At 40.9% G+C, this 26913-nt stretch overlaps 3 protein-coding genes across 3 annotated transcripts; 2 read left to right on the top strand and 1 right to left on the bottom strand.

The window, feature by feature from the left end:
* Positions 1-263: 263 nt before the first annotated feature.
* LOC100826301 (anaphase-promoting complex subunit 2) lies at positions 264-8102 on the bottom strand. Its single transcript, XM_003579952.4, has 16 exons — positions 7830-8102; positions 6281-6370; positions 5465-5693; positions 4918-5192; positions 4741-4812; positions 3955-4196; positions 2909-3325; positions 2609-2810; positions 2370-2484; positions 2198-2280; positions 1653-1772; positions 1468-1556; positions 1320-1401; positions 815-1006; positions 621-689; positions 264-538 (listed from the first exon to the last, which is right to left on the bottom strand). Exons 1-16 carry the CDS (start codon positions 8010-8012, stop codon positions 419-421), a joined length of 2580 nt encoding a protein of 859 aa, XP_003580000.1. The 5' UTR covers positions 8013-8102; the 3' UTR covers positions 264-418.
* Positions 8103-12246: 4144 nt separating this feature from the next.
* LOC100825989 (kelch domain-containing protein 4) lies at positions 12247-21480 on the top strand. The gene is made up of 20 exons (XM_003579951.4): positions 12247-12572; positions 12861-12947; positions 13388-13456; positions 13707-13839; positions 13922-13968; positions 14397-14483; positions 15043-15104; positions 15324-15366; positions 15460-15540; positions 15964-16080; positions 16170-16275; positions 17811-17874; positions 18521-18563; positions 18823-19041; positions 19139-19300; positions 19411-19530; positions 20431-20583; positions 20752-20838; positions 20913-20981; positions 21069-21480. Exons 1-20 carry the CDS (start codon positions 12441-12443, stop codon positions 21174-21176), a joined length of 1989 nt encoding a protein of 662 aa, XP_003579999.1. The 5' UTR covers positions 12247-12440; the 3' UTR covers positions 21177-21480.
* A 1399-nt stretch (positions 21481-22879) lies between these two features.
* LOC100825675 (very-long-chain 3-oxoacyl-CoA reductase 1) lies at positions 22880-26719 on the top strand. Its single transcript, XM_003579950.4, has 3 exons — positions 22880-23836; positions 25319-25388; positions 26126-26719. Exons 1-3 carry the CDS (start codon positions 22980-22982, stop codon positions 26381-26383), a joined length of 1185 nt encoding a protein of 394 aa, XP_003579998.2. The 5' UTR covers positions 22880-22979; the 3' UTR covers positions 26384-26719.
* The last annotated feature ends 194 nt before the right edge of the window (positions 26720-26913 follow it).

The raw sequence follows: 26913 nt of genomic DNA, 5'->3' as shown, positions 1-26913 counted from the left end.
TCAAATTTAGTCAAAGTTGAGATATCTTTTATTGGACGGAGGAAGTACTATAAATAATTTTTGAAGACACGATGAGTGTTGTCTGTTTCACGTTTTGTCAGCGACTAGTGAAGTGGTGAATCCTGAAACACTCTCTACCCGCTTGGTATATGTGCCAGAACTGCTGTCCTTGTAGATAATTTTATTAGTTACCGTGGAATTAGGAATGATAGTTTGGTTCTGCAAGTCCCATCAAAGTCTTGAACCTCTTAACAGTCTCGGTGGAACTAGAACTATCGAACAGTACTGAAGTAAAATGGGGGCATAATGGAATTTTCCGTTTCTGGCACGAAAACGAAAATAATCAAATACATTTGGATTGGAATGATCACATATTGTCTTTGTCTATCGGCTAAAATCCGATTTGCTAATCTGGATATTACTTCTTTAGCAAGTACAATCCATCTCTCATTTCAAGCTTTTCATCTGATACTAGACCAGAAAGAAAACTCTGCAGTTGCTGCAGTGATTTATCATATGACGGCTCGGCGCAGAACATCTGGAACCATTAATATTATAAGAACTAAGAACTTAAAGAGCAGACAAAAATGTGAATGATAGAAAAGGTAAACAATTCCTACCTTTAAAGTGTTGTGTATCTTGTCCAGTGTCATATTGCCAAAATTGGTCAACATTCCTATGATGAATTTCTGCAGTGCAGCCAGATAAGTAGAATGACCGGTTAAAATAGGGAGAACTGAGAAATGGGGAGAAAAGAAACAAGGTATGTTGTGAACACTGCAGAAAAAAGATCAAAGATGGCAAGGAGTTGAACCTCATAGACTGTCATTTCTTTCTTAAGTTGTTCCTCAACAGAGGCAACAGAGCTTTCACCTTCATCCTCAGTCATTTGGAACGCTTCACAGCTTTCATTCACAATGCTATTTTTGTTGACATCAGACATGCTATCAACAACTGTGAAGATGTGATCATCAGCGTCTGGCCCCACTGATTCAGTCAGGACCCCCTACGACATATAGTATGAAATGCTTAGATGTGCTTCTGAACCAGATTATATTAAGAAGTTTGCTCAGGAATTTCCTGTAGCGGATCATGTTTAGAGTATCTTATGTGCATTTCGAGGCCAATAACAGAAAGTACGAGCTAATATATTGTGTGCAGAACTCTGATCCAGATACAACCATCAAGTTCATTTGATTGAAATTTAAATATTAAAACCATTTCATCATGTTTTTTTGTATTGTAGGTGTAGAGTTCAAAAGGCAGTAACTCCACACATGAAAAAGAAAAATATGTCTTCATAAACATATGTGCCTCACCTTGCTTGTCCAGAAACCTATTCTTCTGTTGAGAGAATCTACAGGTATGCCGATTTCTGTAGCAAGTGTCTTTGAAGTCCAGCTGATAAGATTAGAAGATTTTAGTAGGAGTACATAAGAGATATACAGAACGAAGTTGATTTATTACCTGGGTTTCTCTTGAAAGCGCATTACAATTGCAGCATGAACAGGTACTACAGTAAACTGCATATTTCTGTCCTCAAATTGCAGTTCCAACTGGAAAAGAAAAAATAATTAATAAGAGGGCATCACATGCTTCTTCAATCTTCAGTTACTGAACTATACCAATTAAATTCAAGTTTGTCTTCCAACCTTGACCATTCCAAGATTTTTCTTCCACAATAGTTTTCGCGGAGTTTTTATCTGATGGAATCTTTTTGCAAAATCAGACAGCATTTGATCAACTGAAGCAGGAACGGCAAGATCTTCTGTCTACATTTGCAGTAGATATAGAGGTTTAGTGAATCAAGAAAATACATCGAAAATGCGTACGATACAATCCTTCAATTCCATATCATGATTATTAGTGTGGTGCATACTCTCGGTACAACAGGATAGACATGCCAATCATCTTACCAATTTACATTTGCTCCTGGCTCAATTCCATATCATGATTAATATACTACCTCTGTCCATATTAAGTGACTTTCTATTACATGTATCTAGACGTTGTTTAGGCATAAATACATCCATATTTGGGTCAATTTGAGTCATTTAATATGGGACGGAGGGAGTAGCATGTTATACTTCATTGAAATGCAGTGTCATTAACAATAGCTCATCCACAACATGAAATAAAGGGGAGGGGGGGGGGGGGGGTACCTCCATTGTTTAGATAAAAGCTTTACTCGCAATACCTGAATTGGTGGCCAGAAGTTCGAAGAAATTATGGTAGCATCAAGAACATCATGAGACATTTCTGTCTCTTCTTGCCCAGCAACTACCAACGAAAAACAAGGGTTCAGATGTAGGCGCAGTAAATAGTTGAACATTTGGTTTCTGAAGGGACATGCAGTATTTGAATGATACCAGTTTCAAATGTCCTCAATAAAGATGTTTTAATATTCGAGTTGGTTCTCTTGGAGTCGATCAAGTCATTAAGCATAATCTCACATTTCTGCATGCTGCTCTCACCAAAATGAATCTGCCAAAACAAGATAATCATGAGAGATAAAGGCTACAGCAAAGGCATAACACATCACGCGCAATCCAATCAAAATGTCTTGAAAACATAACTAAGTATGGGTTAATAAAAAATTAGTCTTAACCTTTAGAAGTTCCAGTGTGCGGATATCGGAATCTATATCAAAATCAGATTTGCTGAGCAGCTTTTCTGCCAGCATTACACGATATTCATTGACCAGTTGGTCCTTTGAGCCAATTATACTGACCATCAGTCCAAGTATATCAATTTTCCTCCTATTCCTGCTGCCTTTCAGTGGATCTGCTTCTACAGGATCAGGTTCCCAGCTGTAAAAGTGGGAACCACAGTTCTCAATCTTAAGAGCAATTTCCTTAGGGCTCAAGGAATAAGAAGCAATATGGTGAATGTACTGAATAAATTATACCTTTCAGAATTTAACCATGCTTGCTTCTCATCAATGTTTGTATGATCATCATAGTCAGCATTTTCCTGGTTTTCAGCATCCCTGTTCAATTCTTCAAGAAGATTATCACCAGCATTTCCTGACCCATTTGTATTTCCTCCAGATCCATCAGTTAGCATTGTCACTATGCATTTGATAGTGTCTTTTCTACCTCTCAGGTAATCCCTAATTGGTTCACCAACTGCTTCCAAGAATACCCCGGTGGGGTCAATTGACCGCAATGCCTTGATAGTGGAAACATACTGGTGCAATATATCATTAGTTGAGGCACCAGCAGTAAGCAAGCGATATCTCAATGACGAGATAAAAGAGTCAACAAGCTTAGAGTGCTGACCAGTGTACTCCAAACACTGCTTTAGGTCTTCAATAGCAGGAGAACTTTATAGATGCCACAAAAAAATCCAGATGTTAAAATATTGCACAAGTTCAGAACACGCGCATAGTAACAAGAGAATGGAATCACTGTGACATAAAAGGGAGCTCAGATGTTTGAGATGACCATGTCAACAGACTTGGTTAACACCTAAGCATGCAAACATGAGAGAAAGAACAGAATGACACATGAAAGAAAATCAAGATCCTTTGTACAAGGTGGATAAAGCAGACCATCAAACACACATTAGTAACCAAAAGAGATCAGAAAGAAATCAATAAGCCGGTAACGAGGTGACCTACAGCTTGATACATAAGCTCTGACTGTATTGCACTTTAGTTAAATGGGGGAAGACTGGAAGAATACAGGGACATTAAACATGATAGATGTAAAAACTTTGCAAAGTGGAATAGATCAAGTAAAACCAAGAGTATATACTCCCTCCGATCCATAAGAAGTGTCTCAGATTTTGTATTAACTTAGTACAAAGTTGTACTAAATCTGAGACACTTATCATGGATCGGAGGGAGTAATATACTTAAAGGGTGAGAGAAATACCGAAGCATATAATACAATATTTAGACCTCAATGCTATTAAATCTTCAACATCATCTGTGGGGGGGAATTGACTAACCTCTCAGGGTAATCTACTATAATTTCAAAAAGTTTGCCAATTCTGAGGTCTTGCAAAGTTTCATAAGCAAAATATTCAAGGCGCATGTGCCACCTCAGAAGGGCTTCCGAAGGAACGCCAATCCCTGGGAAGGAAGAAGGGCGTGAGGCTAAGGGTGATTTCAGACCAGACAATCCACTTTCATAGTCAACAGAGTCCCCCAGATATGCCAAAAGAGAATGCAAAAACTGAAGAGGAACAGCCTGACAGAACACAAAAAAAGTGTCAGTAAGAGCTGAAGAGATAAGTATCATCTGGTGTAGACTGTAGAGGTATATGATTGGTGACTGAACAGCCTAGCAAGACCCAAAAGTTCAGTTACCAAACACGTTTACAAGTACTAATTAGCATGCCAGCATCAGCATCCATGGAGAATATATAACCATAAGCCCGTTATCATATTCAATTGGCCCAGAACAGTTAGAACAATATAATAAGAGCTCTAAATGCTAATCCAGCATGCCATATAACTGGTCTCAAAGGAGATACAAACAACCGAAAGAACATTACTAGCAAAGATGTTCTGAAGGTCACCCTGGACCATGACAGGTGCACTGCAGTAACATCTCTATTACATAAATAGTGCATCCTGCTCCAGTTTGAAGATTGAGTATAACAGGCTTAGCTTACAAAGCATAATTTTACTTCAGTGGGATGGGTATAATACAAAGGCATGTGATTTGAGACGACAACGAAATTGATATGGCAAGCACCAAGTAAAATGGGGTTGTTAAGCTTAAAGGGTACCTGAATCCACTTCTTGACACGCCCAAGCACAGGAATTCTGTAATCATCGCCAGCTAGTTCATAAACTTTAGACTGCAGATGAGAATGAGTTGAGATAAGTTTAGTGCCAGAAATTCCAGAGTATCTATGCCAAAATAATAGATAAAGTAGGTGTTTGACACAGAAGGGTGCACCGACCTTTAAAAGCCAGATTATTGCAGAGGAATAAGAATCTTCAGTCATGGATGTAAAACCAAGACATCTAAGATCACGAACAACTTTTCCAATATTCCTAACCAAATTGCCACTTTCTGAAATAACAGTTTCTTGGCCATCAATGTCCATTTTAGAATCCCAAGCAGAGACCTTGCTCCTTCCAAAAAGTTCGTGACAGGCAAGGTCAGTCTCATCAGATCCATCCATCATGGTATTTAGTTCTTCCAGTTTCTTCTTGAAATAGATGTTTAAAATCTCTGTAAAGTGTCAAGCATTAGCAAACATAACATTTCTGGTCAAAATCAAGCGGTAAACCACAGGACCGAATGTGCCATTAACTAGTACCTCGACAATGAACAGAAAATATACTCTCTTTTTTGTTCATTTTCATTATAGTAAAGACTGGCTCAAAGAAACAACAAAATCCATACGCTAAGGTGCATTAATGGAAACAACTGTATCCAACACAATAATCATTCAGTGTCACAAGACTTTTCTTCTCATAAATGGAGAAAGAAAGGATGCTAACCAGGAAAGCTCAACGGCAGTGTTGTCAGTAGTACAGAAGATACCATTAATTGGTACCTAGGCATTAAGCTGGAACTAAACTCAACTGTCTTAAGTTTGTTCTCTGTCTTTTCCTCGTATGACTGTAAAACATGAACTAGAACTAGAACACATTTTTCCTGGTAACTCTTTTCCAAGCATATGTCCTCCAATGCTATACTTAAGACATCCTCAGGCCAGCTTTCTTGAACCTGGAATACATGTTTTGACAGATCATATTACTGAAAAATCATAGATAAAACCAGGTGTTGAGGGATCAGGTCTGAAAGATCTTAACCAAATGAAACCAAGTGTGTCAAATCCTACCGATGGTATTTTTATGTAAGTTAACACATCAACATTTGGTACATTATCCATGTTCAAACTAGTGTGATTTAATCTGATGGTGTATATCATTTCAAAATTACACGGGCAATTCTAAGTTCCTAACCACACCGACATATTCAAGGTAAAGCTGAGCTTTATCATATTCCATATTTGTTTACTAGTTTATCTATGACCAGTGTCTAGCAAATATATTCACTTCTCAACACGTCCGATAACTATCTGCATTGCTGCAAGGATTTTGCACACAGTGCTTTAAGCCTTTAAGTATAATCTATCTCTTTTTGTTCTTGATTCAACATATGTAAGATTACAGATCCTGGCTGTATAAGAAAAATAAGCAAAATTTGAAATGGGCAAAGATCCAAAATCTGTCAGAAAAATGAGATGTCCATTATTTATATTTTAAAATAAAGGCTCAAAGAAACAAATAATTAGGTTTTCCATAACTTACACAGAATTTAATTCTTTCTACTGCAGAGGAATTGCAATAAGGATGAAACTTCTGCCAGAACATCTTGACTGCATTGTTCCTAAATGTTTCCTGCACAACTAAGGATAGATTGACAAGGGAAATGAACAAAATAAAATATTTCCGTATCATCAGAAACAATATATTGATGCAAGTTGAGAAATTCAGCAAAGTTAACAGACTAACATCAAGTCACTAACCAATATGGCATCTTAAGACTAGGTTGACTGCTTGTCTAATTCAACTAGAACTGAAGGGACAATGGTAGTAAATAAACAAGATATTACAGTTGCAGATCCATCTTGCGGCTTCTCATTACTGATTCTGGAAAGGAGGTAGCTAAACTAATATCCTCCTAGTCAGTCTGGCAAGAATAATATCTCTACAGAGATATTCTAGCGACACAACCAATCTGACACCTGTATTTTGGCTCTCTTTCCTTTCAAATACCTATATCGACAGGTGGAAGAAGAGTTGATGCATCTTTGACGGATAACGGAAGGGAAGTCAGAGAAGGAGCAGCGAGTCTTGATGAATATTGACGGAAAGCAACTGCTAGTCTCAATAGTCCAAGTTGCCATAGTGTATGATGTAGGGTAAATACAGCTTCAATGTTTATGGCCTCCCTGACTATAGCTCATTAGGACAGATGAGCTTGTTCATCTGCATCTCCTAATTAATTGAACGAGAAATCAACAATTCACAAAGCTAAAAAAATTTACAGACCATATTAGCCACTGCAGCAGCTACTCGGCTAATCCAAATGTGGACTTGCATACACGTGATTATATTATGGTTCTAGCATTTGGAGGTATAACCCTCCAAGAACTCCTTTTTTGCTATATGTAACGTTCTAAGTAAGGAACAGGCATCACCAGTTCTAAAAGTTATCCTGATTAGTAATGTGCAGATTAACAACTGTTTTGGTTTGCTTGTGGAGTTGTGACGATTTAAATTAACAGTGTTGAGCATTTGAGGAAACTGCGATGATCTTTTTGTTCATGTTTAAGAGAAATTCCAGTAAGAGTAATTGGGATCACATTCGAAGGATGCACCTTAAAGGCTAAGAACAGCAACCTTGGTTGTTATAATTGGAGAAGAACCAGAGTCAAGTTAGTTTTTCCAAAGACTAAATGCAAACTGACCCAGTCCTATGTCCCACATTCCAACGCTGATTCCACTCCGGATTTCACTTGGGCATTTTTACAAACACATGCACGGGGCCTTTATCTTAACCTGATGTTCCTCTGCATTTCGGCGCTGGCATTCTCACAAACACCCAGCATGCAGCAGCGCGATTCGTATCCCTACTCGTGCGACTCGGCAATAGAATACGGGAGTGAAGAAAACAGCCTTGGGCATTTTTACAAACACACGCACGGGGCCTTTATCTCAACCTGCTACTCTGCAATTCGGCGCTGGCATTCTCACGAGCACCCAGCACGCAGCAGCGCGATTCGTATCCCTACTCGTGCGACTCGGCAATAGGACATGGGAGTTGGGAAACAGCGAGAGACGTTGGGTTGCGAACCTCGAGGTTGTGCAGGAAGTAGTCGCGGACGAGCGTGGCGAGGCCGCGTGCGCAGAGGTCCGCCACGACGGGCGCCAGGCGCGGACCGACAGAGAGGTCGCCGGCGCCGCCGACGAGCTCGCCCGAGAGGGAGCAGAAGCGGGCCCACGAATCGAGGGCCCCGTCGGCGTCGTCCAGGTGCATCGCCTTGCGCCTCGGGCCTCGGCCGAGCGAGGAGGCGACGATGAGGGACGAACCGCGAAAGCTCCAAACTCGAAAGGGAAAGGGCGCGCCTAACCCAGACGGCGGTAGATACGATCGCGAGGTTGGCTCGTTGTGAGAAAATATCCGGCGCTCCCATCTCTTTAGGTGTAATTTTTTTCAAAAAATTCAAAATAAATTGAGTGGGTTCATTAGACATGTGTCTATGTTGTCATAAAATTTCAACTCTAAATTCATTATACATAGAGAGGAACAAAAAAATTATACATGAATAGTGCCAAAAATTATGTCCTTTCTGTTTTTGTCCTTTTGCGACCTATTCACGTCTGGATTTGTTTTTGTTGTTTCTCCATGCATATAATGAATTTGGATTTGAACATTGTAAGGCGGTAATCACGTATCTTATAAACCCACACAATTTATTTTGAAATTTTTGAAAACTTTCTAGAGGTGCTAACGTGCATTGGTAGCACGGTAGCACCTAAAGGGGCTGAAGCACCGGATATTTCCTCGGCTCGTTGGCTCCTCGGTTCGAAACGTCGGAGCCGAAAGTGAACTGGTTACATTTTGTAAGACCATCTGCACCAGCTTACTCAAATCGGTTACCTATACCTAAAAACTGCTTTTATACCTGGGACTAAAAAAAACACCTCCGCCCGCTTACCTATATGCTTACATATCCCTATATTTTTTTAGTAGTTACCCAAATTTTCTCTTTCCTATATATACTCAAATATAGGTAACCAAAAGTCCATGACCCAAAACTGGGACACGCTGGCGGGAAAACTGGGACAAGCTGGCGGGAGAGCCAACCGCTCGGGCAGAACTTTCCCCGGCTACGAGCTTCTCCGAATTCAAGCCCGCGACGGTCGGATTAATCCCGCGGCGGGCGGAATCGTGCTTGCGGCGGCAGGAATCGTCCTCGCGGCGGCCGGAATCGTGCCCAAGACGACCGGATTTGAGCTCCCCTCGCCCATCGCCGCCTCCAGACTCAGGCATCGGCCGTGCCTCCAAATCTTCCTTGGGCGAGCAGCGGGCGTGAGCTTCGAGCAACGGGCGGGGCGCGGCGGCGGGCTCCCTTGGTGGGGCACTGGTGGGGCGTGGCGGTGAGCCCGTGCAGCGGGGCGCGGCGGCGGGCTCTCGTGGCCAGGTGCGGAGGGAGTTGCGGTGCAACAAGGAGGCAGAGGCGGACAGGCGAGTAGGCAGAGGCGGCGCATCGCGGAGGCAGCAGCGGGCGCAAGTATAGGACTTGGAGGAAGAAGAAGGCATTCGGGATTTACGATGTCTCAAGGACGGGTGGGTCCCATGTGTCATAGAGAGGTACAGAAGAAAATAGGGAACGAGGATAGGTAAGCTGGTGGAGAAGAGGAAAAAAAAACTTGACCAACTTCTTCTCTCTCCTATCCCTAACTGGTTTTAAGTAACCAATTATAAGGAAGCTAGTGGAGATGCTGTAACAGTTCTATTTTATGCGCAAAGAAACCGTGCTACCGATGCAGATATGGGATCACAACCAAACTCATTAAGTTACCGTTGATATTACATACAAGTTCAAATTCAAACTGCTAGTAAGCTCGGTAAAAAAAATGAACATGTGTGTAATATAAATTTGACTATACCAGCATATATTAAATCCATATAGACACATAAGATATCATAATGTAAGATGAATAGATTTGAGTTCACAACAGTCAACCGATGTGGTCGTGTTAAGACTTGCATGCCGAAGAGAAATGCAGGTATGCTGGACCGGAATGGGTGTTGCAATTTTTGGATGCTATAACTGCCGGACAACACACCTCATTAAGAATAATCTGAATGCTGACCTGACGAAAGGAATTCAGATCAGATCTTGGCCTTCTCCAACCTACTACCGATGATAGATAAGAAGGAGGATGGTCGGCAAAAGGTGCGGCTTAGATGGAGAATGCCACGCCAGGGTGGGCAATCAACCTGGAGGGGATATTTTTGGGACACAAAGGTATACTAAACTAGCAATGTGAGACTAATCCACAAAAAACTGCACAAGGGTCTTTTGGTCAGAAACTGAAAATGAAACTGGTCGGGGTACTACAGGTCTGGCACTGTGTGGTAGAAGAGTGGGAGAAAAATGAAATTTATTAAAGTGTTAGCTTTTTATGTTTTAAATATATTAGTTTAGCTTGTGAAGAACTAATGATAGTGCCAAAAACGAGAAACGCCTAGAACACAATATAACACTCAAACAATATCTAAGTAACAGTCAAAATGAACCAAAGCATTTCAAAACAAATCAAATGATCGACAGGAGGCAAAAGTCTTGAAGATCTACATGTATAAATAAAATAAGTACAAGTAGGCAGCATTTATCATATAGAAAGTTGACTAAATACATTTTGGATAACAAACACACATATGATTAATACCTAATATATAAAATATCAACCATCATGCAACACATGCCTAAAATAAACTAGGCAAACAGTTAGACATCAATTTGCAATATAAGTACTTGTTAAGAGGAAATTTGCGACACTTCAAATTAAATAAACCATAATGGCGAATGTCATAATAAAAATATATGATAATTAACGTCTATTTTAATATATTGAGAAAATTATTTGGAATAATTATAATTGTGTTATTTAGGATACTTATAGTGATTTCTATAGTGATGTCTTCGCTCCCCTACCAGAGCCAATTTGACCTTATTGACGACAGTCATGAAATCCTTGTGCGCACGCCTCTAAGGACCAATATACTAATCCCGTAGTCGTTGTTTTAAAACCCTTAAATCGATCTGAAGAACCTGACACCAGGCCTCGCTGGCGTGTTGGCAAGAAATCGTAACCTTGCCACCCTTAGAAGAAAACATGAATCTACGTCGGCGCTTCGTCGATTCCGTCCAGATGGACGAACTCTTGAGGAATTGGAGCCCAAAATACTATATCTTCGACAGAGCTGCTTCCGTGAGGACCACATCATCTTTCACACGTCTCCTGATAGTAAGAAGCACTATCGGTTGAGGTAGGGAGACCTTATTCCGTGCCGACACCGACACCAATGTCTCGCAGATGTCAATCCTTTGACAAAAAAAACATATCAAATCCTATAGATGGGTGAACTAAACTACAACTTCCACAGGTAGTCAGGGCCTTCTCACACACCCACAGTACCAACGGAGCCGGTGGAGGAGGAGAAGGCCGATCTATCGGCGGAAGAGAGGTGACGGCAAATGTGACACCCTAGATAGGTTTTCTAGGGAAGGGGATGGTGGTCTTGTGAATCGTGATGCTTAAAAAGTCGCTAGATTGATTCTAAATTGGTTTCGTCTATTAGAACGATTGGTATCTATCTAGTCAATTCAGGTAATTTTGGCACAAGCGAATTTGCCTACTAGTCTTCCACATTACTTGCATGATCTGAAATGCAACGACGTAGTACCATTCCTTGTTTCATACCGCTTACTGGAGCATATAATTTGCAGTGACATATTAGTCCGCCCGTCCTCATTAATGGAAAGCACATTGCGTTCTGGTCTATCCAGAACTATCAATATTTACTTAGATGAATCTTGATGTAACTTTAATTTTATTCTGTTGTTGTCTTTTGTTTCAGTTTTGTCAATGTTTGTACTATGCTTCTTGAATCAATAAAGCCAGATGTTTCTTAAAAAAATGTTTCATTTTTTCTTTTAGGCTTTTTTTGAGCAATTTTTTTGAGAGGTTTTTTGAGCGATTTCTTTTAGGCTAATATTTTTTTAGACCAACGATCTGGCTTTATTGATTCAAGAGACAAAGTACAAAAGATCGATACACGAACGAACACAAATAACAAAGATACTCAACAAAACCAAAAGTTTTATTGTAGTCCTTGGAAGTAAACTTCTCTTGATCCATCCTTCGCATCTTGATACTTCTCCACGTATTCGTTGACAAAATTGCAGAATACCATGCTTGCACAAGTTGAATTAATCTCAAAGGTTTTGAAAAGCCGCATGAGCCGTCCATCTCAAACGGCGAGTACCTAAGATCGTTGAACGCACCCTGGCCGGAGTAATACCCTTTGCAAGACAAACTGTAAAACTGCTTCTCCGTCGATGAATCCACAAGGAAAAAGACCAGCAACCTGAAAAGACGTGTCGTGAGAACCACTGATTTCATGACATAGGTTGAAACGCCTACACCAGGACGATGAAGAAGTCAGGACACAAATCTTTTAGACGATGAAGTTTTTTCCCAAAAAAGACGGCGGCTAGGGTTTCTCTCCGGAAGTGAGGCCTCCGTTTTATGCTGACTCTCTGGGCCTAAATTCTTGAAAATTCGCACCTCCCCCTCTTCCCCTTCTTCCCCGCGAGGTTTTAGCTCCGCCTCCGCCTCCGCCTCCGAGAAGTGAAGTAGCCGACAGGGAGAGCTTGAGAAAGCCGGTGAGATGGGGAAGAAGCAGAAGAAGCCCGGGAAGGGGAAGGAGAAGACGGAGCGGAAGACGGCCAAGGGAGAGGAGAAGCGCGCCCGCCGCGATGCTGGCAAGGTCGGCGAGGAGGACGACATCGACGCCATCCTCGTCAGTGTTCTCTCCCCCGCCCCTCCCCACCCTACCTCGTTCCATGCCGTTTATTTAGATCAGCTGGCTCTCGCGTGCTTTGCTGTTTGTTCCGCTCTGTTCACTAGCTGTTCTTCATCTAATAATGGAGTCTGTTGATTGAAAAGCTGGAGTGTATATGCATCGCCTCGTGCCCTTCATTTTGCAGCCACTATCTGGTCAATATCGAATTAGTTCTGCCTAGTTGTTATATGCTGCCGTTCATCCTCTTCTGATTATTGTTCTGATTGGGTTGTATTTTTACTGCAGAGGAACATACAGAAGGAGGAGGCGAAGAAGAAGGAGGTCCATGTGGAGGAGAATGTCCCTGCACCATCACCCCGGTCTAATTGCTCGGTAAGGCCTTGCATGAAACGAACTGGGTAACAGTTCTATGCTTGTGATTTGGACGCTTAAAATTTGGATAACCAAGTCTCAGTAAATGAGTAAGATTGGGAACTCCCTATTAGGCAACAGGTTTTTTTAATGGAGTTATTTGATTAAATAGGATGATCTCTTAGTGATACAGAATTTGACCTGCCATTTGCGGATTTGCCCCATGTCCGAACTGGTTAGGTCCCTTTCATTAGGGAATGAGCTATGCCCCAGATACCAATTCTTTACTTGATGGGGTGCTTTTGACATGATTTATTTGTATAAATATAATTATTAATTCTTGTTTAACTTTTATTGTTTGTAATGCTACACAGCAGATCTGTATGTAACTTTTTAGCTGACCGAGTAAATTTTATGAAGATTTGGTTGCAACATTTGACTTGATTCCTTCTCGAATGCAGCTTACCATGAACCCACTGAAAGATACAGAATTAATTCTGTATGGAGGAGAGTTCTACAATGGTAGCAAGGTGGGTGCTCATCTATCATTTCATCCCATGTGATATAAGTGAAGATATGATTGTTATGTTTAGTATATTTCGTTAGTGCTGCTACGTTCTTTGATGTGGTTTTCGGGTACTACTTTATATGCTAAAAAAACTATTTGCTGTCATTGTACCTTCGTAGTAAAATAGCAATGCAATGGTTTCTTAGTCTTTTTCTTAGAGTTTCCTCTTAAAGGATTCCAATAGTGCTGATACTTATACATTTGTTCTGCAGACATTTGTTTATGGTGATCTTTATCGCTACGATGTAGAGAAAAACGAGTGGAAATCTGTATCTAGTCCTAACAGTCCACCTCCACGAAGTGCTCATCAGACTGTTGCCTGGAAGAATAACATATACATGTTTGGTAATAAAACCTTACACTTAGGAAGACATTCTATGAGTAAAGGTGTCGTGATTCATCTTTCTTTTTTATTTTGATGTTTCAGGTGGGGAATTTACTTCACCAAACCAGGAACGTTTTCATCATTACAAGGTAGAAGACTAAGTATGTTAATCTACATTTTCTTGAAATGTTTTCTTGGCATTAGGCATTTCACAAAAATTTGATGCCTTCATTTTTCAATTTTGTTCCAAGAGGAACACAAACTATCTTTCTATGAAACTATGAGTTGAGACATCACTTGTATACACTAAAGGGTGGAGCCATGGTGCCATTTATAAATAAAGAAATATATATATCTCTTAGCATGGTTCACTTGTTTTCTGTTTAGACGTGCTACACATGGTACTGTTTTCTTTTGTGAGACCATGTAAAACTGTTTTTAAATTCTTGTTTGCTTCGTATTTTTTTATATAACATTGAAGGGTAAATATCACTATATCAATCTGTACTATGCATCTTAAATGTGAGAATCATAAATATAGTACATCTTTTATCCCTTGGCTGATTTTCTACTGTAGGACTTTTGGACGCTGGATCTGAAAACAAATCAATGGGAACAAATTCTTGCTAAGGGATGTCCAAGTGCACGTTCAGGTCACAGAGCGGTTAGTATCTTTATGTTGAAACCCCTTGTAAACTGTTGCGGTCCCCTTTTCTCCTTGATATTTCTTGTATTATGAGCATCAGCAAAGTATATATTCCTGTAGTACTAGAAGTTGTAGGCCACATGGGGTTGTGAACTTGTGATGCAACTATGTTTGGTAGGTCTTTAGGACGACCAGATTTGGGCAACCCAGTGCCTAAATAGGAGAGAGTGAAAACCTAATCAGGCAATCTATGGAGTGATCTAAGTAAATAAGTGGGTTAACATAATTAGCCAATATTATAGGTGCAATCTGATGACAAATTTTCTCAATACCTGAGTATCATTATCCAATGTTAAGAGGAACACACTTCCTCATGGTTTATCCGTTAGTTTGATGAAGCCAAGTGAAGCAGTTAATGCTTCTAAAAGTGGTCCTGAAATAGGTGCTTTCTGTAACACTTCTTCTGCTATATATCCATTGATCCATTCATGTATGTTCATTATTTCCTTTAATCCTGTCTTTTCTGTACTGTCTGCTATTTTGACATTTAAGCTGGTACGTGTTTTTATTCCTACAGGTCCTCTACAAGCACAAGATTGTGCTATTTGGCGGCTTTTATGACACTCTTAGAGAAGTGAGGTTAGTACAGTTAATATTCAATTACTTATACATGGCTCTTGTTATAGAAGCAATAGGACTTATGCCCTATGTCCTAGTTATAAGTTATGTATCATTTAAATAATACTGTATCATTCTGACGGATGATCATCCACAAAGAAACACCGAAAGTACTGGTGGTGTAGATTGTGTTTTGAATAATATGATCTGGAGGTGCTTGATAAGTACATCCTTCTGTAGGTACTACAATGATCTGCATGTTTTTGATTTGGATAATTTCAAGGTGAGTAAACCGTGTCGTTTTTTCATCCAGTACTGATAGTAACATATAAGACCATCTATTTTGTTATTCTTATTGAGAATGTTGGTATTTTAGTGGGAGGAAATCAAGCCTCGTCCTGGGTGCTTGTGGCCTAGTCCAAGAAGTGGTTTTCAGCTTCTTATCTACCAAGATCAGGCAAGCCTATGCCCCCCCCCCCTCACCCGTTACTATGTTGTTGCTTAAAAATAAATTTAGTTTAATTTAACTCCATATAAATTTTTTAATTGTTAATGGCCACACGTTGTTGTTATTATTATTTGCTGTTTGGAGTGCTCTTGTTGTTATTATTACACTTATGTGGCAGCTGATGCTTTTGCTATAACATGGCATGGTAAGAAAGAAATATAATTCTTGAAGATGATGACATGGTGATAGATTAATGACACAGTTCACGTATTAGTTCTACCAAAATAAAAATTTGGCTCCGGTCTACCAGTTCTGGATCCTTAATTCTTCGTGTCAATATTTATTACATAATACCTGGAGAAATGTGACTTTTTATGGATGGTCCTTTATTTAAGTTCATATGCAACTATATTAATGGTTGTTTTTCTGTAGATATATATGTATGGTGGATATTTTAAAGAAGTTTCTTCTGACAAAAATGCATCAGAAAAAGGAACAGTTCATGCGGATATGTGGTCTCTTGATCCTCGTACTTGGGAGTGGAACAAGGTAAACTCTTGCATCTCTTTAATTTGATATGATGATATCTATGGTTTTTTACTCCATGTACTGAACTCCAAGAATTTACATCTTGATAGGTTAAGAAAACTGGGATGCCACCTGGCCCCAGAGCTGGGTTTTCGATGTGTGTTCACAAGAAAAGGGCTGTCCTTTTTGGTGGGGTGGTAGATATGGAAGTTGAAGGTTACTTTTCAATTGAACTTTGATCCACGCGTAATTACTTTTTGTTCTTCTGCTCTTAATTTATATTTTCTGTCTTTGGCGATTGACATGGTCCAAGCCATCTATTTAAGTCTTAGCATGCATTTGGATGTTCTTCTGTTCGCTCAAAAGTTCCAGTCTATTCTTTCTAGGCATAGTCTGCAAGAAAAGGAAAAATGCTGATAATTACCCAATTTTCTTATATTTATTGGGCAAAGGACTAGGTGAAACCAAAGCAGCTTAGGAAATTAGAATATTTTCATAACCAGTGTTGTATTCAAGAATGAACGGTTTCATTGATAAAATTGTGGTTCTTTTTTTTGGATTGTGTAGGCAGATTTATTGTACATTATTGGTTGTGTTAAGTATAAGGTGTATATGACCCCATCCCCATGGACGGAGGACCCGGTACCTCCCTTGGTTCTGGGCACAATCATTTAATAGGGTCTGCATGCAGCACAACACATTACTTTACTATGCATGACTTCTTCATTTCTTGCAACATTCAATCAATCGCCCCTCACTAATAAACGCAGAGAGATCAAGAGACTCCTGCTCCCACTAGTAGCTCCTGGAGGAGTAGTACGTACATGTATACATATGCAATCTGAAAGGCGTTGTTAATTTGATCCTCCATCACACACGGCGTTATTTTGTAAGGCGAACTGCAGCAACCAACTTGTTTTTTAAGTGAATTATAGGCATGCAACTTTTCATAAAGTCTATTATAGATTACTTGTGCTTAATCATAAAAAAAATTATATGTATTCCTTGCTGCTAAGAGAAGTTGGGCAGTGTGCTCTTGCCTCTCGGGCCTGGGCCAAGTCACTGCGGTGGGGTGGTGCTGCCTGAGTCGCTTTGCCGTGGCTCCAGAACCGCTCACCTCTAGAGCAATGAGACCATGCCGCTCGGCATGCTCTATGAGGACAGAGACAGCGGGCGACTTGGCAGCTCAGTTTCTGAACGGCGGGCAGGAGAAAGGCCGTGCCGCGGCGGCAGGTCGGTGACTGGCTGGGTGGGGTGTAGGCGACCACAAAGGGTGTGGCGCGTGGCTGTGTCAGTGGCCAGTGGACTGCTTCTGTTCTTCGGCTGCTTTGCCTGTCTGTTTTTTCATCAATTTTTGTTACGCTCTAGAGTTCGCCTGACCTCAACTATTTTCCTTCCTCCGCCTATGGCCCTCCTGTTGGAGTTGACACTGCAACCAATGTGTATCTGATTTTAATATAACAGCAACTGTTATATTTATAAGTTTGTGTCAAATGAACTGACTACTCCTTCAACTGAAATGAACTGTTGGTGCAAATTCTACAATAACTATGTAGCAAGAGCTGTACAAGTACAACTCAATATAATCATGAATAGAGATTCTGCTAGAGAAATAGGGGCGGGGAAGATGAAAAGGCTCAGATGAAAATCATCAAACCAAAGAGCCGCTTCAACTTTTTATTGTAATAGCTGAGGGGTATTTCTATATTAAAATCTATGCTAATTTCTCTCCCAAATTTCTATGCATGTAGGTGATGTCCTTATGAGCATGTTCATGAATGAGCTCTACGGTTTCCAGTTGGACAATCATCGTTGGTACATTTTACATTTAGCACCTTTTTTGCAACTATTGTATTCACATTATTTGAAGTCAATTAAGTTAGTTATACCATTGCTTATTTTGTTTGTTGCTAATATGGGCTGTTGTTGGTGCTATGGTTTCCAGTTGGACAATCATCCTTGGTACATTGCATTTTAGCATCTTTTATGCAACTTTGGTATTTCTTTTTTTAAGTAAATTAAGTCGGTTATACACCTGCTTATTTTGTTTTTTGCTAATTCGGGCTATTGTTGGTGTTTTTTTATCATTATAGATTTTGACTAGTAATCTTGGTTCAGCAAACTACTGCAACTGTTAGTGTTAGTAAACTACACGGCCATGCATTCTATTTCTTGTGGTTATCTAGATTCTACATAAAATCGACTATTCTGGAAATTATATAGGACTTTCTTAATCCATTGTAAATTGTACTGATGTACTCTCCCAAGCACATGCTTTTCTTTGAGGACTTATTGGGTGATGTTTAATGAGATTGCCAGTTTGACACAAGTTACACTTTTACTGTCCCATAGTTCACATATTGTCAATTTAAATGTTATATTGGAGCCTAGACGTGAAAGGTTGTTCTTTCTTGGATTCTGTTTGTATGTTAAATTGATTGTTTACCTTGAAATGTCTCAGGTACCCTTTAGAGCTCAGGAAAGACAAGCCTACTAAAAACAAGGTGACTCCTCGAATTAATGTAATCATAAGCCATCTCATGTTTATAATTGGGTAATTTTAAGATGTCAGATACAAAGGCACTGTAGCATTTACTTTGCAGAGATGCCTTCCGATAATTGAGACATGACAAGTATAGCTGTTCATTTGGACTTAAATGTGCTCAATTTTGCATCTTTGCTTAGCAAGTGGCAAAATTTAGCTATCTTGAATCCTTCTTAGTTATTACTCGGTTTATGATGACATTGGTTTACCATGAATAGACAAAGGATACCAAAAGAAAAGAACCAGCAAATGATTCAGAAACTAATATTGGTAATGAGGATGATGATCCAATGGACGTCTCGGAAGAAGCTACTGATGGACAACCTGAAGTCAATGGAGTTACGAATCACTTGAGTAAGAGTCTAGCGTTAACTAAAGTTGGCTCTAGCCAAAACTCTGATGTTCTCTCTGAAACAACACAAGAAGCATTCCCGGAGGTTATTTCCACCTTGGACAATTATTTTGAGATGAGCTTTGACTTTTACATCCTAATAATGGCACCTTTGTTGATCATTTTATGTTTCGTACGGACAGGCAGTGAAGCCCATTGGCCGTATCAATGCATCAATGGCTGTAGGGAAAGATATGCTATATTTATATGGAGGAATGATGGAAGTGAAGGATAGAGAAATTACTCTTGATGATTTGTACTCACTTAACCTTAGCAAACTAGATGAGTGGAAGTGTATCATACCGGTCAGTTATTGCTTTTCTTTTGATATTTCTTCATTTCAATTGAGTATGCTTCAAGTTATCTTCTGGTCATTACATAACTACTCCCATTTCCATACTTCATATTTATGCAGGCATCTGAATCTGAATGGTTAGAAATTTCCGAGGATGAGGATGAGGACGATGATGAGGCTGAAGATGATGAAAATGATAGTGCGGACGATGCTAACCAGACAGATGAAGACGATGAAGAGGTATGCACCACTATTTAAGGTTCTCACGAACATGTTCAAGATAATCAGTATCAATGGACCGGTTCCCCTGCTTTCTGTGAATCCCAGTGAGACCCAGGATTAGGTCATTATGATGCTGTACAAAAAAAATCAGTTCGCGTGGGTTATGACTCATTATCTTATTCTAGTCAGTTCTACATTTTACGTGTCACATGAGACAGATTTTTCAAGAATATTCTTTCAGAAATAGGGAAAAGAACTGTACAATTGTTGCCAGAAACCAGATAACCTGCTAATTTCCAGCATGTTTTATTTCAAGGATTTAGGTTGAGCTTCAGGCTAAAAATATTGCATGACAGATGAGCCGTTCAGAAACCAATCCACTTGAGGAATAGTAATCAAAGTCTCAGGAGCCTCGTTGACATACTTTTTCCATATAGCTGAGTATTTTGTAGCAGAAATATTTAGAGCTAGAGAGGCTCCAGTCAGTTTATTTATTTCCATATATTTTGTCAAGTTGTCATTCCTGAATGTTATACTCAAGTTGGACTGTTTTAAAAGAGCTCATTTTGTAATATTGGCTATTGCACTGAAGATGCCGCTGGCAGTTTGGCATGCTTGACGATGAGAGTGGCCAAACTTGAGCTGCTAACTCTCCGTTGATCATCTTAATGTCGTTTTAGATTTGGTTCTCATAATGGTGTCAGAAAAAAACATACTAAGTCATTGATAATGCCAGAGAGCTCTAGTTCATGATGAATTAGGCTGTTGGAGGTCAGAAAAGCAGTACGAATGCTATTAGTTAATATGGTTAATGTCATGGCCCATCTTTTGAGATTTATAATCCTTAATTTTCCTTTATGACTAGTTTTCACTCATATTTTGTGGTTATTGATCTGTATCGTCTGCATGCCTGTGTAGTCCGATGAAGAGGCTGAGAAGAACGTAGATATGTCCGGTGCTGTATCTCTACTGAAGGGTGAGCGTAAGAAACTGCGTCGAAAGGAGAAGCGTGCCCGAATAGAACAAATCAGGGTTATCCTCGGTCTTTCTGATTCTCAAAGGACACCAACGGTATGTTGTAATTGGTTAGCAATGCTTTTTTTTCTGTTGTTTTTGGCTTTGTTTCCTAGCAATACTGTCTAAGGCTTCAGATGTTTATTCCATAGCAATTTTTTGCCCTACCTGCAGCCAGAAAATGAAATCATCTTTAATTTATTTCCATTTGTTTATTTCTTAAAGCCAGGAGAATCACTTAAGGATTTCTACAAGAGAACAAACATGTACTGGCAAATGGCTGCCTACGAGCACACTCAGCACACCGGAAAGGTTACCTTATGTTGCTTCTTTTATGTTCCATTGTAAATTGTATGTTGTATTTAATCTTGCACACCTAACACCAGGAGCTCCGCAAAGATGGTTTTGATCTTGCTGAAACTCGATTCAAGGAACTGAAACCCATACTAGATGAGGTAATTATTATGCTACCCCGTAGTATTTTGCTTGAAAAAGGGCATTCAAATGTCTAGTATAATCAATTGGCTTCTGCACGTTCTCAGCTGGCTGTGCTGGAGGCCGAACAAAAGGCTGAGGAAGAAGCCAGTGCTGCGTCAACTGGTCCCAAGAAGGACACGAAGAAAAGCAAGCAGAAGAGTGCAGCAAGGTAGATTTGGTTGTGAATGGGGCTTGCATGATCATGATGGTCAATCCCCGACGGAGCCCATAGCCAACCAAACCTGCCCTTAGATTACTTAGTGTAGTAAATTTCCTAAGGTGTTTGCAGAATTCTGTAATTCACATACTCCGTACATTGTTATTTTTTTTTCATAGGAATTTGGTAGGTGTGTTTGCAGTTACTACCAATTTTCTGCTGCTTGCACTGTTTTCATAGGAATTCGATGGCTTGAACATCTGTGATGCAAAGATGTTTTACCATACTGTCCTTACATGGTATAGGTGTGTTTGCAGTTACTAATTTTGTACACATTGCTTCCCTTCGCCGTGCCCGGTGGCGATGTGGTGGAGTGGTGCGAAAACAAACAACCTAACAGAAGATCTTCACCTGTAACACGAGCTTCGTTCCAACACAAAGAACCTCCGCATGCAAAGAGCATGGTGCGTAGTTTGTGTGGCACAAAGTTGGGGGTTAAATTAATATTCTGCCTGCCAACTGTTAAGACTTTGACTTACCCAATTTAGTTCAGCCTCGTCAACTTCCAACGACCATACTGTACAACCAGCATGCCACACTCAATGCAACATCGTACTAGCCCACCGCACCTACATTGACACACACGCACCAAGGCTAAGGTGAGCACGCCCATGGTTACAGAGACTTGGTTAAACGTGTCAGTAGTTACTCCCTCCATCGTGTACCTCCGAAGTTGGTTCCGTGGTATAACATGCTCGTATTCCTAAATCATCAATTTCATTAACGACTAGTAGCGGACCTAGGTTCCCAATATTGTGTGAGCAAAATGTTCTATTTTTATACTCATTCCGATTCATAATAAGTGTCTCAAATTTTGTCTAACTTGATATACAAAGTTGTATTAGATTTGAGACACTTATTATGAATCGGAGGAAGTAATTTCTAATAATAAAATAAAAATCATTGGGTGGGGCGCCCTCCCCAATCATCCAGAAGGGTCTGCACGTGCCAAAAAAAATTATGACATTGAATTCGTATTTAAAAGAATTTTCTAATGTCGTCAATCGAATTGATGGTCTAAAAATACATACGTACCTTATAAACAAAAAAGGAGGGCGCATATAATATTTGTGGCACACAAACTATACTACCTCTCTTTCGGTTTACAAGTATCATCTGCAAAATCCAGAAATTTCAGTATACAAGGTCATTCTGTCGTCCGTCGACTTTCTATCTCAAACCTGCCAATAAATGTTCCCGTGAGTTTTTTACCAGCCAATTTATGAAAGAGAGAGGTAGTTAATACTTGATGTCACATTGCATGTTTGCCTAAGTATTTTACTTCCTCCGTCTTATATTAAGTGACTTTCTGTTACATATATCTAGACGTTTTTTAGGTATAGATACATTCATATTTGGGCAAATTTGAGTCACTTAATATGAGACGGAGGGAGTACTTTCTTTCTGTAAGAAAAGGAAGAATAATGGTGATTTTATTGAAATCAGAAAATGATGACACCATCTATAACAAAACTCAACAGAAATCCAGAGGTTTATCAACCAATCACAAGGAGTTTTACTCTCAAAACAAGATCTAGCTATTTCGTGAGAGCCGACTTGCTGGCCTCACTAGGACAGTGCGCAACACTCAACCGTACGAATTGCTCCAGCCAATCCTAAAATTGCCGCCGCCGCATTCCAGAATCCAGAGGATGTCGATCATGACCAGTGCATGCTCCTGCAACAACAAGAACAACATTCTGCTCGCGCCTCATGACACCCCCACGCCTTCCGCCAGCAACCAAGCCACATCGCATCCATGCTTCAGCGACGTTCCAAGGTGGCGCTCCAAGCTTTCAACCTCACCAAACTCCAACGGCAAGCGGCTCCTCCTCCTACCCATCCTCTCCCCGGGCTATATAAACAGCCGCCGCTCGTCGCGTTATCGTCCAGCCTCACCCACAGCTTCCCACTCCCCAACCGCCTCGCCGTAACGTCCGCTTTCTTCCGGCCACAAGCACACCCCCATCACATGGCCGGCGCATCCGCGCAGCCCGCGTGGGCGCAGGCGCTAGCGGCGGTGGGTCTCCTCATCGCCTCTCGCGCCGCGACGTGCCTGGCTCTGTGGCTCTACGCGGCCTTCCTCCGGCCCGCCAAGCCGCTACGCCGCCGGTACGGCGCCTGGGCCGTGGTCACGGGCGCCACGGACGGCATCGGCCGCGCGCTCGCCTTCGAGCTCGCCTCCGCGGGCCTGGGCCTCGTCCTCGTGGGCCGCAGCCCCGACAAGCTCGCGGCCGTCGCCTCAGAGATCAGGACCAGGTCTTCGTCGTCGTCGCGCCCCGCCGAGGTGCGCACCTTCGTCATCGACTTCGACGACGCCGACGGGCTCGCCGCGAGCGTGGACGCGCTCGGGGAGTCCATCCGGGGCCTGGACGTCGGCGTGCTGGTGAACAACGCCGGGCGGTGCTACCCGTACGCGCGCTACTTCCACGAGGTGAGCGAGGAGCTCACGAGGAGCCTGATACGGATCAACGTGGAGGCCGTCACCCGGGTCACGCACGCCGTGCTCCAGGGCATGGTGGAGCGGAAGCGGGGCGCCGTCGTCAACATCGGCTCCGGCGCCGCCACCATCCTGCCGTCCGACCCGCTCTACGCCGTCTACGCCGCCACCAAGGCGTGAGTGCTCTCCGTTTCCTATTTCTTTTTGAGAAGCTCGTTTCCTACTCCTCCGTTCCATAAATATTGGCACGAATTTAAACTAGAACTAATTCAAATCCGTGCTAATCTTTAAGTAACGAAGGGGGTATTTTTGAATCAATATCTTCGTAGCATTTTAGTAGCTTTGTCTGCTTGTTGCCATGTGTTTAACATGCTGTACTGCATCACTAGCTTTGCTCAATTTGTTTTGCCGATTTAATATTCTGAGTTGTTTCTAGAAATAGTTGTTTCTAAGTCCATAAAGTGCACGACGTGATGCTAAAGCGGCGACGTATCCGGTGAAAATTCTATTTAGTGCAAACATGATTTTTTTTAATCTCAACCATTCGATCTTAAATAGAAGGCTTAGATAAAAAGTGGAACCTAATCACTTAAAAGTATTTTACAAAAAAGACCGCGAGATGGGATTCTTTAGTTTTATTTTTCCATAAAATGCATTTAATACTCCCTCCGGCCAGAATTACTTGTCGAAATATTACATGTATCTTGATGCTTTTAAAATATAGATACATCCATATTTGGGCAAATTTGAGACAAGTAATATGGGTCGGAGGGATCGAGTAAGTGATTATTAGACATTTCACTTTTTATCTCAACTGTTTATTTAAAATTAGCGTCTATGATTAAAGTTTTCAAGTTTGTGCCAAATAAAGATTTTCACCCGTTCTCACGCTAAAGTTGCTCTAAAATTTGTTAGACCTGGAAATTTCTTTCTTCCTTCTAGATTCTAGAGAGAGGAGTTTCAAGTTTCAACACCATGTCACCCATCACCACCATTGGGCGACTATTGCCTGCATAGAATTTGGTGTTACTTTAGTTGCTTAATTAGATTTCCTATCATGTTTTACCTAGATTCTTCCTACATTTTTTTTATTGTGCACCGTGGCAAAAATCCCATTCGGAGAAACATCTTTATCTGGTCTATTAGCTCATTTTCTGCTATGAAAGTGGAAATCTTATGAGCTCAGTAGTGAGCATTTGAGGTTTTCCGTGAGCATGCAAAATCACGAATGGGCAAAAGAATTCTCCTAGATTTATCAGCTTCACACCCCCTGGTATGGTCGTTCTGCCTAGGTCAAACCTATTGACCCTTATTAGAGGGGTAAAAATTAGATCATAGTTAATCAAATCGCAATGAAACCACATCAGTTGTTTCATTTCGAATCAGCAGATGTACAATTGTACAACTTTGGATTGTTCATTTTATTTTATTTTCATATATCTGGTTTCTCAGAATTACACTGAGCGGTATGTAAAAGGATATTTATTTGTTTCAAAAGGCTGGTTATAGGGTACAACCAAATGCAAATTAAGGAGTTATATACTCATACCTCAACCGAAGTAATTATGTTTAAACTCAACTTTCTTTTGAGAAAACTGAATTACACTGTTTCTAAGTACCCCGGCCGGCATTGACACTACTCTGTTCCAATTTTGCAGGTATGTCGATCAGTTCTCGCGAAGCCTATATGTTGAGTACAAGAACAAAGGCATCGATGTGCAATGTCAGGTACTGCTAGCTAACCAGTAACCACACTTGGGTATTGATGTATTTACCCGCAAAAAAAAAGGACATTGATGCATTAACTTCACCCAACTGCTACAAGAAAAAAGCATTTCAATATTTTTTTTTCATACAATTCATTCCTAATGTTTATTTTTCGTACAATTTGGCCCTCCCAACAAAAACATGATTTTCTCATGCTGTCCTGACTCCTGAGTCAGTTAAAATAGGTCTACACTTGTACCTGATCGTGCACCAGATATAAGAGTACTGCCGAATACCAATGAGCACTTTCAGAATCTGTTGGATGACGGGGACACTCGGTTTCAACAAGAAACCGAAATCATGCTGTTAAGATTAATTAGTATATGATCAATTAGGATTAATTATTAGTTAATTAATAGTTAATATGTCAGTGTAACCACTAGGGTCCTAAAATTCCTAAAACTGGGACGCGAATGCCAAATATTTGGGACACCAATGCATGTATTGGTGTCTCTTCCCCTTTTATATACATGAACACAATAACGATTCATTCTCGATCATTTCATTCTCTAACATCCATGCATGACAGGTGCGGAAACACCGCAAAAGAACTAGTCTCTGTCAGCTGATGAGCTGACTCAGCTCACCTTAAAATGCCTCTGAGAATTAATGTTTCGTTTTCACTCGCCGTACGTGGCGCTGGCGCACGCGCTGCTGGATTCATCTCTGGTTAATTAACTTGCGGCTGCTGCATGCAGGCACCCATGTACGTGGCGACGAAGATGGCCTCCATCAGGAAGCCGTCGCTGTTCGCCCCGTCCCCGGAGGACTACGCCCGCGCCGCCGTGCGGTACATCGGCTACGAGCCCCGCTGCACGCCGTACTGGGCGCACTCCCTGGTCTGGTTCCTCTTCTCCGTCCTGCCCGAGTCCGTCGCCGACCGGTACGTCCTCAACATGTCCCTCGGCATCCGCCACAAGGGGATGGCCAAGGACGCCAGGAAGAAGGCGCAGTGATGTATGAGCTGGCAATTAGACGCACGCACGTACGAGCATTTAGCCCACACTTCATGGCCTGAAATCCTGAATGTCCAAATGCTGTAATAACGAGTACGTGCTTGCTGCGTTTCTTCGATGGCATGGTCGGTCCCAAAGGCCCACCTGATATTAAAGCTGGTCATAGTGAGAAGTAACATAGAGTAGTAACGTGTATATGTTACTAGTCTAAGTTACCACCTCCATAGTAAGTAGTAACATATATGTGATGTCATGCATTGTTTCATTTATTAGGTTGTAGACTCATCTTGCTTTGGTTTGTGTGATGTTATGATAACATATTTAGTTACCAACTCACTCTTTTTTTTTCATTTAATACCATGCCATCTCACCAAAATGCCTAGTTGACATCTTATGTTACTAACCAAGTTACTCCCACTATGAACAGCCTAATAACGCTTTTGCAGAAGATGTTTCGATTCCTTGAATGTAAACGAGAAAAAAATGAACCTATGATGCGGAGATGATTTTTATCAAGATTGTTCAAGCAT

The sequence above is a fragment of the Brachypodium distachyon genome, chromosome 5 (assembly GCF_000005505.3).
Source record: "Brachypodium distachyon strain Bd21 chromosome 5, Brachypodium_distachyon_v3.0, whole genome shotgun sequence".
NCBI classification, from domain to species: domain Eukaryota; kingdom Viridiplantae; phylum Streptophyta; class Magnoliopsida; order Poales; family Poaceae; genus Brachypodium; species Brachypodium distachyon.
Note: the sequence above shows the minus strand (reverse complement) of the source record. Positions and strands in the feature narration are given on the sequence as shown.

Coding starts and splice junctions, on each gene's coding strand:
- LOC100826301 (XM_003579952.4), bottom strand. CDS start 8,012: ATGCACCTGGACGACGCCGACGGGGCCCTCGATTCGTGGGCCCGCTTC. Junction 5,694..6,280: donor TAGAAAGAATTAAATTCTGT/GTAAGTTATGGA, acceptor CATGTATTCCAG/GTTCAAGAAAGCTGGCCTGA. Junction 5,193..5,464: donor ACTGCCGTTGAGCTTTCCTG/GTTAGCATCCTT, acceptor GACACTTTACAG/AGATTTTAAACATCTATTTC.
- LOC100825989 (XM_003579951.4), top strand. CDS start 12,441: ATGGGGAAGAAGCAGAAGAAGCCCGGGAAGGGGAAGGAGAAGACGGAG. Junction 13,457..13,706: donor AGTTCTACAATGGTAGCAAG/GTGGGTGCTCAT, acceptor TTTGTTCTGCAG/ACATTTGTTTATGGTGATCT. Junction 18,564..18,822: donor ACAAGCCTACTAAAAACAAG/GTGACTCCTCGA, acceptor TACCATGAATAG/ACAAAGGATACCAAAAGAAA.
- LOC100825675 (XM_003579950.4), top strand. CDS start 22,980: ATGCTTCAGCGACGTTCCAAGGTGGCGCTCCAAGCTTTCAACCTCACC. Junction 23,837..25,318: donor GTCTACGCCGCCACCAAGGC/GTGAGTGCTCTC, acceptor CCAATTTTGCAG/GTATGTCGATCAGTTCTCGC. Junction 25,389..26,125: donor GCATCGATGTGCAATGTCAG/GTACTGCTAGCT, acceptor TGCTGCATGCAG/GCACCCATGTACGTGGCGAC.